The following is a 12598-nucleotide window of genomic DNA, read 5'->3' on the forward strand; positions in this document are numbered from 1 at the left end:
TTTCTACATGAAAGTGATCGGCACCACCATTTTTGGTTGTGCCAATGAGACCGTCGCCATTCGCCAATTTGCCATCCGCAACAAGGGGCATGCCGGAACCTTCGGGGGTCGGCGGCGCACGCCATGGCTCAGTGGCCTCCCCGATCAGCAAGCATGTCGAAAACATGTAGGCACCAGCACTGACATTCGCAAAGCGAGAGCGATGAAAAACAGACAAAACGAGACACGAAAGTTACAGCAAGGAGATTTGTTTCGATTTTTCGGGTGCTTATGCAGGAGCAGGAAGCAACAGCAGGGCCATGCTTTATGGAACAAGATTGTAAAACACGAGTAGAAAGTAGTGCTAACTGTCTGACTCGGACGGAACACACGGAGAAGAAGCTGGGAGGTGAGTGAGAGGTCCTCTTCATCCTCGTCTTTCTTTCTTTCTTTCTTCTACTAAAGGCTAAATAATTAAGCTGCATGCACTACGGGTACGGTGGCGGGCGGGGCTTAAGAAGGTCAGCGACGCCGCTCTGACCCACGGCAGCCGCCGCTCGGTGCTCCTTGCACCAGCAGACCAGACAGCACCAATCAGGATCAGGCGCCGGAGCTAGCACATGTCAGCGAGGCTGGCCCACAGCTGGGATTCGTCGTCGTCGACGTCGAAACCAAGCTGCTGCTGCTGCTGCCTGTTGGCTGCCACCGGTGTGCCCCACCACCACTTGCTGTCGTCAAACGCCGTGCCATCACCGACGGTTTCCATGCACTGGCTCTGGCTGTCGTAGCGGTTGCCGCCGAGGTTGTTGTATGGGCAGTACTCGTAGCTGATGTCAGACACCTCCGTCTCCATGTCGCCCTCCGCCTCCAGGTTCCTGGCGAAGCGGCCCTGCACCCTTGGCCGGCTATCTGCCAGCGTCTTCCTGCAAGCGTACTGGAAGACCAGAGAGATGGTGGGCAAGAGATGTGTCAGAATTGGCTAGAGAACAGAAGCATTTACAGGCTGTGAGGGGGATCAACACACACAGTTATCTTCTTGTGGAAGTTCCTCTGCTGGCGCTTGGCGCGGTACCTCTCGATCCTCTCCTTCCGTTCTTCGGCGCTGTAACGGCCCACCTTCTCTGAAAAAGGATCACCGGCTTCCTGGCTGCAGTTGTCGCCTGGAAATTGTGGCGGTATTGGCGGTGGCGGCAATGGTGGCGAAACATTGTTGCCCTGTTTTGCATCAAGACGTGGTTAGCAGCTGTTTAGTGGTATGAACTGCAGTCCCAACTTGAGTCTTGTTGCATTACCTGTAGGTCGCCGGTGCTAAGGACACGGCGCATGGTATCGGAGCTGCTGAATTCAAAGAAGTCACCAGAGGACGAGGAAGGGGAGGAAGCAAAAGGGGGTGGATGCAACTGCCATGTCGAATGAGACGGGCAAGAGAAGGCAGCATTACCGTTGAGGGGGTCAAGAAACTGGAGGTGAAAGGGTAAGGGGTGTGAGCTGGTGCTCGTGTTGATATTGTAGGGGGGAAGGGGAGAGATGCAGGAAGGCGGTGCTGAAGCAGCAACATCGACCGGAGAAAACAGGCCACCATTGGAGTGGAAGAAACCAGTGCCGCGAGGAATTTCGGTCGGAGCTGTGTGCAGATCACCAGAGAAGTTCCATGCATGGTGCATGGAGGGGTCACTATAGGTGGGTGTGGGCGAGGAAGAAGGATTGAACATGGCTTTTGGATATGAATCCCTCTAATGTGTCTGGGGCTAAGTGCAAGTGAAGGGGATTGGTATAAGAAGAGAACGTTTGATGTGCATGGTATACACTATATACCGAAGGTAGTAGGGCGGCTAGGGCCACTACTTTTAACAAGGAAGAAATTTCCTAATTGATATGCCAGCTCAGTATGGTCACTACAGGCAACAGTAGACATGTCATGGAAGGTTATCAAACTGATGAGCTGGGTGGGAAGTCAAATAGCTCCTGAAAAAGCTGGGGCCCTTTCTGTCCAGCGAAGCCATTGGAAATGTGATTCTTTACCTTGGAAGGAAAAGAAGTTTGAAATCTGCCTTCCTTTGATAGAAGATAAAAAGTATGCTGAACATAACACCTCAGAAGACGAACAGGTGTCAGACAAGCTGTTAAGGAATATGCTCCAACTCTATATTATGCATTAATAAACACGGGGAGATTGATGCCATTGGTCATTCTGCACAGAAATGAAGAAAACAATTGCACCTTACTGGCGATATTTGCGCATGTGGGCCAATCACGAGTATGTATAAGTTAGATGATCTTAATCTTATGAAGAACATACATTACTAGTTTTAAGAAAAATATAACCCTTTCTGAAAAAGAAAAAAAATATAACATCACAACCAGGTTAAGGACCACCTAACATTTTCTTAAGAAATCCACGAGAAGATAATAGTACTAGAGAAAATATTAAAGATGAATGACGGATTTATACTGGACATGGAAACTAACTTCTCCACTGCAGTTTTGAATTTGGTTTTGGATTTGCCAATAAACACATTTACAAATGCAGTAACTAGCAGTGGAGTAGAAAAACAAATGTATAGTTCCATCTACGATTGTCAACGAGATCCACTTACAAAGACAACAGGACTAGTAACTAGCATTGTGGAGCAGGAATAGAAAGGTGTACAAGATAAAACAAGCTGTAGCTGGATAACTGATGTGATGCTTGCTGGAACGAAACTCAAGCCCTTCTTTATCAATTTCAAGAGCTTTAATCTTTAGCTAGGGTCTAGAGATTGCCCGGTACCTACCTTATCTTTGATTCTGTACAATGGGTTCCTACTTCTGTAGCAACTAGCAAAGTAGGAAACGGGAACCCACCACCTTGGGAAACAGAAGAACTTTGAGGAAACCTGTGAACCGACTAGGAAAGAACTGCACAGTTTCAACAACTACAGAGTTTCATTATACAGTAAACTATGCATAAAACTGAAAACAGTGAGTATATAATGGATAGAACAGGGCTAAGCCATATCTGATAACTGCCACCTCACAGCCCAATTTCTGTTTTCTAAATAAGTACGTACTAAAAAGTAAATACGGCAAAGAACAGACAAGGTAGCATTATTAACTTCATCTGATGTGCCGTCTAGAGCACTAATATGAAACATACCTGATCAAGTTTATCTGAGCCAAGATTCTGACACCATCTTGTTAATGATTGAATGAAACCAACAGTCACTTATCTTTCCTGCTAAGGAAGTAGTGAAGCCCTAAACTTATGGTAAACTGGTAAGAGGCTAAAGATGCAATATAACAAGCAACTGTAGTAAACAGCAGCACCACCTTCCATAGAAAAGGGAACAGAAGAAAGTAGTACAATATTAGTTTTATAGGCAACCTAGCCTTCCATTTCCTTTTTTGGATGTTAACAGATCATCGTATGCAAATGAATTTGGACATGAACCAAACACAATGAAGTCAACAGACATTTTTGTCTGGTAATTTTCCACTATATTGACGCCATGCATTGAAGAAAGACATTGCCAAACGAGGGGAGACACGCTTCTCCAAGATTGCGTATCCTGAAAAGTGATTTCAATGACTGCTGAACAGACCACCAGAAGAAGACAAGGATACTGTGGACATGAGAAATTCAAAAAACTTTGTATTTTGTCTGGAATCTGAGTGGCAATAGTTTCCTCCCAACAGCTTTATGAACGATGCCCCCAAGGATTGCCAACTTGACCTCAGTTTGACCATTGAAGGCAAATACAGTTTCTTCCAGTACCATGACAGTAGTATGATGAACAAATCTGACATTATCCTTCCCACCAAATTTAGTTCTGGCAGCAAGGTTAGTGCAGGAGTATATTGAATCGTAAACCAAATTCGAGTCGAGTAATGCAGGTCCTATACATTTAAGCCCTAAGGAAAGACACGTATAGCTCCAAATCAACTGGCAACTACAATGAAATCTCTCATGTATTAATATGAAGAAACAAATAGCAGATAACCCAACCATTCTCATCTACGACCAGACTTCGAGCTACCATATTGCTTATGCATTCCAGGACCCATGCAGGAGAAGAGTGATGGCTTCTTCGGCTTCACACCAAACAGGAAAGTTCTAAGGGGAACCACAGCTTTTGTTGACAAGGTTCGAAAGTTCTGTTGAGCGCGGTTGCTTCTTGCTATAGATAGCTCAAGATTCTCCCGGAGTTTCAAGAGCTCCCTCCCAACCTCCACTTGGAGACCTCTTACGTGGTCCAGCCCAGCTTCTAGCTCTTTAGCAACTTTGTTATTCTCTTGTTTCATATTAAGAACCTCTCCTTGGAATTTTGCAGCTTGGATGAGGGTGAAATGATCTTCACCACCTTTATCCAGAATTGTGATCTTTGATATATCCTCTTGTATGCTGCATAGTGAAGAGAACCTGTTCTCCAGCTCTCCTTTTAATAGCACATTCTTTTCCATCCAAACTTGAAGATCTGTATTCAAATCCCGAAATTTCTTTTCTAAAACAGCTGACTCCAGTTTTGCTACCTGATGATTAGTAGGAATTCCATCTGCAACTCCCTGTGCCTGTGCATCGGTCAACTTAATCATCTCGGCTTTTAGCCTGTCAAATGCTGTTTGGAAATGTCGTATTTGATGGTATGATGTGCTAAACCTCAGCCAGAAGTCCATGGTCTGCTCCAACACCTTGTCGATCTCTGCTCTAAATTTTTCCTCCCCAACTGAATACTCAAGTGGTTCTTCACCTTCGCATTGCTTAATATATTCATCTACATCAGCAATCTCTTTGTCTTCAGTTGTAGGAGTGCTGCTTATTTTGGACGTTTCTTCAGACGTCTCCCCGCTCTCCGAAACAGAAACATTCATCTTTCTCTGCAAAGAACTTAGCATGCGGCGAAGAGAATGAATCTCCTCGTCTTTCATTGTATTAGAGCTCTTCAGTTCCTTCAGCTCTGACATCGCCTCAGTATGATACTTTTGGTTTTCCTTCTCAATTTCAGAAAGTTGTTGCTCTGTATCTTTGTAGATCTGAAGAACAGATGCATAATCTTCTGATAAAATATTATCCTCGCCTTCAGATAGATTAGCAACAAGCTGTTGCCGCACCACAAGATCTTCCGAGCCCTTTTCGGACGAATCAAAAAACTTGCTGTTTTCAGACGCTGGAGAGTTCAATGCTTCTACAAACCCAGCAAGTTCACTGCAAGCTTCAGTCATTTCTTTACTAATATTCTCGGTACCATGTTGTATGGACCTACCAATTTGTAGGACGACTTGTAGCACCACCTCAACTTGCTTCAACCTGTCGGCCAACTTACTGGAATCAACAACCAAAGCCGCCTTCTCCTCCTCCAAGGCATGCAGGCGCTTGTGAAAGTCGTCTATCTCGGATTTCATTCTATCGATCTGAGCATTCTGCGACGTAGTAGCAAGCTCCAGGTTGACTACCTTCTCCACAAGTTGATCAACCTTTTCCGCTATGTCTGAAACTGATGCCTCTGGGCGCAATTCAATTAGTTCTTTGATTTTTTGGCATACTTCATGCAGGTCAAGCTTAGCCTCGTTCTGAATAGAATCGCCACCATCCACAGGTGGCAGTACTTGGGTAAGTTCTGTTTCATGGTGATCGGGCCCGTCATCTTGCGTCTGGGGCTGCCCACACTCATCCTTGAAGGTTTTCAGTTTCTCCTTTGCCTCGTTGAATCTTTGAAATTCAGTCCTCGCCTCTTTAGATGACCTCTTTTGCTGGCCCTGCAAGTTAACTAATGTATGCTCACAAGACATAAGGGCTCGTGAAGCCATCAGTGCTCGGGCTTCATTGTCTTCAATGTCCGAGCTAGTGCTAAAAGTATCTTGCAAGCTGCAAACTTCCTCCTGCAACTCGGCCACCTTCCTTTCAATGTCTAGATACTTGCCCAGTGCACTGTCATAAGTGGTCTTCAAGAACTCCTTCTCGGTCTGCAGCACCAGGATTTGCTTCTGCAGCTTGTCGATCTCTTCCAGTGCCCTGTCCTTGTTCATGTGGGAGCCGACTCGCCGGTGTGTCTGGGTCCTCTTTGGAGCCGGGTTCGGGCTCGATCCCCGGCTTGTGACCCGTGAGCCCATGGGCAAACCTTCCAGAGCAGGGAATTTGTAGTTGATGAGATCAATACTTGTAATTGCCTTGGGGACTCCTTCGGTATCACCCTCTTGCATGGAGAACTGGACATGGTCCGGGAAGACGGTGGCAATGGTGTGGTTGGCCTTGTGCAGCTCGCTAGATATCCGGTCATACCGGTCGGCCAGCGCTTGGTAGGATCTGAACATGTCCTCGACGTTGCTGATGAGCTCCGGCCGGCTCCTGAAGTAGAGCTCTGCCTTCTTGCCGAACGTGTCGGCATCCGCCCCGATGAGCTTGATCATGAGCTTCACCCTCTCCTCCATCTCTGCACGCACGATGCAGATACAACATGGTCACGGCCACAGTTTTCAGAGATCAGCAGTGCGCAATGCGCCACGCCGGAGATGGGGAACGAATGCGTACCGTTGAGGGTGGCGTCGAGCCATTTGGACTGGCTGGTGCGGATGTGGGACGCCCACCACCAGGAGTAGGCGTTGCCCGCCGCGCGCTGCAGCATGGCCGGAGGCCGGAGGGGGTCACGCCGCGCCGGGGCCGCCCGCTCGCTCTTACCCTCCTCCTCCTCCTGCTGCTACTCCGCGTCGCCGGGCGCGCGCCCTCGGTGCCGTGGGGGGCGTGAGCTGTGACGCGACGGGGGGGACTGGATGCGGGTAGAGCGACGGGGTGTGTGGTCCGGCCGTGCAGCGAGGGCCCTTAGCCGCCGGAAGCCGGAGAAGGAGAGGAGAGGAGAGGAGAGGGGAGGTGGGTCGGTGGTGGAGGGTGGCATGGCGAAATAGGACGAGGGGGAGGTTGCCGCGGAGGTCGGTGGGCGGGCGCGAGCGACGCGCGCGGCCGGTGGTGGGAGCGGATGGCAGCGCGCGCGTGGCGGGGGTGGGGTTTTCCGCCATTCGGGCGGCGCGAGGTGGTCGGTGGTTGGTGGTCGTGCGGTCGGCTGCCGTGGGGGGGGGGGGGGGGGGGGGGGGGAAGGGGGGGGGCGGGCGGCGTGCGGCGGGCGGGCAAGAACGATCCAGGCCCAGAGCAGGACTGTGAAATACGGGCCTGGATTCTGGAATTGGCTTGATGGGCAGGCTGATGGGCCGTCGTGGGATTGTAGCGTTTCTAAGTGCATGTCTAATCCTTCCTCTCCTTTCTAAACCTAAGGGCCTGTTTGGTTGCAAATAAGTCAACAACTTATAAGTCGAAAAGTAAAAAAAAATGACTTATTTTGCCAAACAGACCCAACTTATAAGTCATAAGTTGCTTCATCCGGCTCACAATTTAGCGAAGCATGCTTTGAACTTAGGGGTGGGCCGCCGTGTGTGGTTAGGCCATCCCGGGAACCTTTCTTTCGTCCCAGTTCAACTGGTGACGTCGTAATAAAGCTTTGTAAATTGTCTCAAAAAAATTGCTCCACCCCAACTTAAAAGTTATAAATCATCCCCTTTTGCATGGGTCCCACCACCTGCATGATGTAGATTGAGTGGTAAGGTGTGGTGAGATGACGTATAAATGAGATGACAACCAAACGGGCATGACTTATAAGTCACTGGTTTTAATTCACCTGACTTATAAGTCAGGTGACTTATTGGAACCAAACAGGCCCTAAATCTCCGGGATTTACTAATTAAAGTTACTCTTTGCATTGCAAAGTTCACTCCTACCTTACCAGACGCTGGTGTGTGCACCGCTTATCGCAGGCTGGGAGTTTTCCCTTTATTTTGTAAATTTATTTTTTCAAAATGTTTTATCTCTTGAGCTGTGCGTCCAAATCCTGAACCGTTTTCATCGTCGGATTTCTCGTGTTGAGATCTTTGAAACTATATTCTATGTTAATAGGTTTCGATGAACTTCTTTTTCACAAAAAACCTCAAAAAAACTATTAAAATCAGAGTCAGAAGCAAAAAAAATCTTCACTTTTTTCCCTTTCCAGGAGGCACACTTGTGCTTCTCGTGGAAGCAAATTTGGCCCTCTACGAAAAGAAAATGTGTCCTCTCATGGAAGAAAAAAAACACATTTTTTCCTTTACTGAGCGGAAGGAGATTTGTGCATGCACGAGAAGCAAATACGTCTCTCTCATAAAAAAAACGTGTTTTTCTCCTTTCCCGAGAGGCACGGATCTTACGGAAGCAAATCTACGCCTTCAGGAGAAGCAAATTTATGCCTCTTGTGGAAGGAAAAACACTTTTTTTTTCTTTTCTAAGAGGCATAATTGTGCCTCTTGCGAAAACAAATTTGTGCCTCCAGCCCTTCACAAGAAGCAATATGTACCTTGTGGAAGAAAAACATACATTTTTTAGAGACATATGTGTGCCTCTTGTGGAAGCAAAAATGTTTTTTTTCCTTTTTCGGCTCTTATGGAAGCAAATTTGTGCCTCTATGCAAGAAAAAATCATGGAAAAAATAAATGTTTTTCTTTAAAATCTAGGGAAAACTGGGCAATACCGAAAAGCCAACCCCCTGCCCCAACCCACCCAAAAAAACTATCTAAATCCCCGAAATGCGCATAGAAAAAAAACCCAAGGGAGTGCCCAACATGCGACATGTGGCGGCGGCTGAGAGCGCGCCAAGTGATACACTCTCAGCCCACCAAAGTGACCCTCGCCGGGCTCCTGCAAGGGGTACTCCTTGATTAGTTTCTCCCCTAAATCTCTCCTAAAAATGAGGGGTTAAAAAAGGTTGGAGCTAACCATGCTACTATTTTTAACTTCCAAAAATCGAAGGCGTATGTAGCGACTTCGTCAATCTCAAGATGATATGTCGGCTCAGTCTCTCGGAGATGCTCATAGGGATAGGATGTGCATGCATTTATAGGGGTGAATGTATGAGCGTATGTATAACCGTCTGCGTTAATACTGTGTTAGAAAAAACTTCCAAAACTCAAAATTGTGCACAAACAAGTCAGTTCATACTCAAACTCAAACTAGATTAGACCGCATGTATCTACTACCCCTATCAAAGCGCCAAGATCCAAATCCATCATGTGGTAGCTCGAAGGAAGCAGAAGCAAAACCTGCATTTTTTGTCCCAACCATTTCCTCCATGTACCGACATAGTCCACTCGATTGAGACAATGGTGCGCATATATGTTTGGTGTCCCCTCTCTCACTTTCTCATCACCTATGTTTGGTGTCCCCTCTCTCACTTCCTCATCAGATTTTCATCCTAAAGGGTAATAGATTGAGTCAGAAAGATCGTGGGCTTTCACAAATTCCATTATGTAGTCGGACTAGACCCTAGATCAACTCTCACAATGGGAGAATCAGAGTCAAGTTAGGCGCAAAAGAGGGGTTGACATCATTCGCCGTGATTGGATCAATCATACTACCCACAAAAAATGCTAAGGGGCGCCCTTTCTCAACAACATTGTGCATTAGTGACATGAATTGATAGTGGAATTGCAACCTGGAGCTTTACCAACTAAGGCTTCCTTTGATTTGCAGGATTTGCATAGGAATTTTACAGGATTGACACCCTCTGAAATTTTCTCTTTTAAATGTTGTTTGATTCGCAGGATTGCATTCCTCGGGAACCAATCCTATAGGAACTTCTTAGTTCATTTTCATAGAAAAACAAGCATGAGGTTGGACTTCATGGAAAAAATCCTATGTTTTGCTACCTGGCGTAGGATTTCCGTGGATAGTACATTCTATTCCTGTACGTTTTCTGTTCCTACGCTTCCCAAACCCTGTGAATCAAAAGAGCCCTTAAGCTGGAAAAGGAAGAAAGCTTGGGAAGCATGGACTTGAGCGTTTCCATACAACAAATAATCCTACAGCGCAAATCATGTGATGTTTAGCGCTAATTGCAATTAGCGTCGTCTCCTGCTGCCCACCGTAAGTCGCAAGGAAAAAACCTGACTCTCGCTGATACTGTGGTTATATATGTCCACGACAGCGTACAAGAGCGAGCTGATCAATCACCGAGTGTACTGGTGTAGAAGCGCTTGATCACCGTGCATCTCCAGAAGAACGGCAATAATATGTTGGGGATTGTCCCAGCGCATCAACTCTTATTTATTTTCGCTCAATCTTTCCAAGCATTGATCACTAAAATAGCCTGTAAACACACGTACATTACATGGCATACGATCGACTGGATCGTACAAGAATGACTAGTGCATCATGCACGGACATAGAGGGGCAAACAGATTTTACAGACTCACATCTGGAACCCGGCTGGTTAAACCGCCCCGCCCAGCCAGTCCGAATCTAAGCCCCCCACCACCCAAGATTAAAGATATTTTTGTGGGGCCTTGATGAAAAAGAAATTGTTGTTTTTTGTAGGTTAGCTCGCCCAACAAATGGACAGCCGGTCCACCACGAACAATTGGGAGCCAATGCGATGTTTTTAAAAACAAGTTCTATCATGAAGAGCCCCATTTTAAAAATCATGCAGAGCCCGTAGATTGGATATCAATCCAACGATTGACATGCTTCTTCAGTCTCATGTCTGCTTGTTCCTTCTCCCGCCCAAACCAGCATGGTTGGACCGCATGCTGCCGCCCACAACAACCGACGATGTTGTCTCACATCATGACCTCCTTAACTCTAGCTCTCGCCACACCTCAACCACCACTGCAGGAGGGAAGTTTAATTTTCTTCCTCCTCGCGTTGTGTGTGGGAATTGAAGAAATGTGGCATCTCATGCACCACTGATGATGGTAGGTAGCCATTAGTGCCCCCAATTACGGAGTCTGCGAGGCCGTCGGCTGCCCACTATGCATCCGAGAATCATGTGAGAAGGCGGCGATGGCTTTTCCCGCTGGGGTACTTGCCCTTTGACAGCCCTCTGTCGCACACCCGCCGCCTCTTTGACCTCTTATTAATGGCAGTCAAGGTGGCCTATAATAGGCAGCCACACTCCCCTCTATTGCCCCAAACCTCTCTTCGATGGCTCTCATTCCCATCTCCAATCCACCAGTACTCCCTCGTCAAATGGCACAACTGAAGGAGCACCCACTCATCTTCAGTTTTGGAGAGGAGGAGCTTCCCATGGATCATCTAGCCCCTTGTGGGAAGAGATGGATCCGGCCTTGGAGATGGATGCATAGCTGGATGCGGAGACGGAGTAGTAGATCCCCCCCCCCCCCCCCTCGTGTCGTGCTTGCCGATGGCCCTGCCCAATACCACAAACAAATGGACTGCCTTGGACACCAATGCTGTCGAGGCTTATTTCCATGCCATCCACTCCAACTTTTTGCATTCCACGCATTCTACTACAGCGGTGGCAATGGTGGAGGATGTGGGGGTGGCGGCAGCCATGATTGTGGCATCGACGGTGGCCGTGGCGGAGGACATGGCCATGGCTATTAGTATAGTTATTGGTTCAACTTCAACTGCCAAATTTAAAGACTTATTTGTATGGTTTTTTATTTAAGTGTTCTAATAATGCAGTCGCAATGCGACAAATTTGGAATGAATGCAACTACTATGTTCGTCTAAATAAATCGATGTCAAGGGCACACAACTACTTTTCTTTCTACCAGCTGTTGGGTTCATATCCAAAGGTTGGCGAGCTTTTTCTCTTCATTTTCAGTCTCTCGTCTTCTTCTTCCTCCACCCTCCAAACCAGCGTCGGCTGGACCGCATGCTTCCGCCACCCCATGGTCCGCGGCTAGGGATGTAAGTGGACCCATCTCTGATGTCCACGAAGGCGAAAATAAGCTAACGCAAAATCAGCTGGCGCGAAACAAATGTTTTGGCACTAGAGAAGTAGTAAAGGCGCAAAAAAGTGTTGCCCCCTAATATAATGCTAACATTTGGGATCCAGCAAGTTGTCAGTATAGCCAATAAACAAGTGAATTGTAAGAAGAGGCTGTCGTCGGGAATGAGAAAGTATCAACTTTCTTTTGGGAGATCAAGCAAGTATGAATTGGGCAGTGGCCCGCCCAATGTGGATTTTGTTTTTCCTCCACATGTCTAACCAACTTTATTTGCTTGAGATAAATGCCCAACCTAAAATATTATAGGACAATGCCAAGCCCACCCCAACATGTTTTTTCATCGAGCCTAGCTGCAATCTTTCAAGAACAAGGATGGATGTGGGCCTTGATGGAACTTTCAGTCTTAAGTTTGGCATGCCCAACAAATGGGTTATAAATTCATTTTTTGGCAAATGTGATGTATGTCCGCCAAAGGTTTGGAGACTGACATATGGGACACACTATGTTGAAACCTACGCAAGGCTTTGTCAACTTAGTCAACAAAAGGATTCTTGCAGCATAGTCATTGGATTGGCATCCAACGGTCAACGTGCTTCTTCAATCTCAGATCTTCGTCCTCCATCCGCCCAAACCAACTCCGGTAGGACTGCTACCCATGGCTGATAGCACCGCAGGGGCACGACTTGCCGCTCCACCTAACCTAAACCGTTGGTGAAGCCATACCTCTACTCTCTCACACCTCCTATTTTTCTTCTATGATGGCGGCCTCACCGCGCACCCAAACCAATCAACCCTCTTACTCCCCTCCGCCTGAACTCCACTTCTGCATTTTCATCGGCTCCAGGTCATTCTCATCCGAGGACTCCCTATCGTCCAC

At 47.2% G+C, this 12598-nt stretch overlaps 1 protein-coding gene and 1 pseudogene across 1 annotated transcript; both read right to left on the minus strand.

The window, feature by feature from the left end:
* Positions 1 to 232: 232 nt before the first annotated feature.
* On the minus strand, positions 233 to 3484 carry LOC123136494 (uncharacterized; annotated as a pseudogene).
* Positions 3485 to 3746: 262 nt separating this feature from the next.
* On the minus strand, positions 3747 to 6968 carry LOC123136486 (protein NETWORKED 2A). Its single transcript, XM_044555868.1, has 2 exons — positions 6485 to 6968; positions 3747 to 6386 (listed from the first exon to the last, which is right to left on the minus strand). Exons 1-2 carry the CDS (start codon positions 6576 to 6578, stop codon positions 3970 to 3972), a joined length of 2511 nt encoding a protein of 836 aa, XP_044411803.1. The 5' UTR covers positions 6579 to 6968; the 3' UTR covers positions 3747 to 3969.
* Between the last annotated feature and the right edge of the window lie 5630 nt (positions 6969 to 12598).

Source organism: Triticum aestivum, chromosome 1B, assembly GCF_018294505.1.
Source record: "Triticum aestivum cultivar Chinese Spring chromosome 1B, IWGSC CS RefSeq v2.1, whole genome shotgun sequence".
In the NCBI taxonomy this organism is placed as follows: Eukaryota; Viridiplantae; Streptophyta; class Magnoliopsida; order Poales; family Poaceae; genus Triticum; species Triticum aestivum.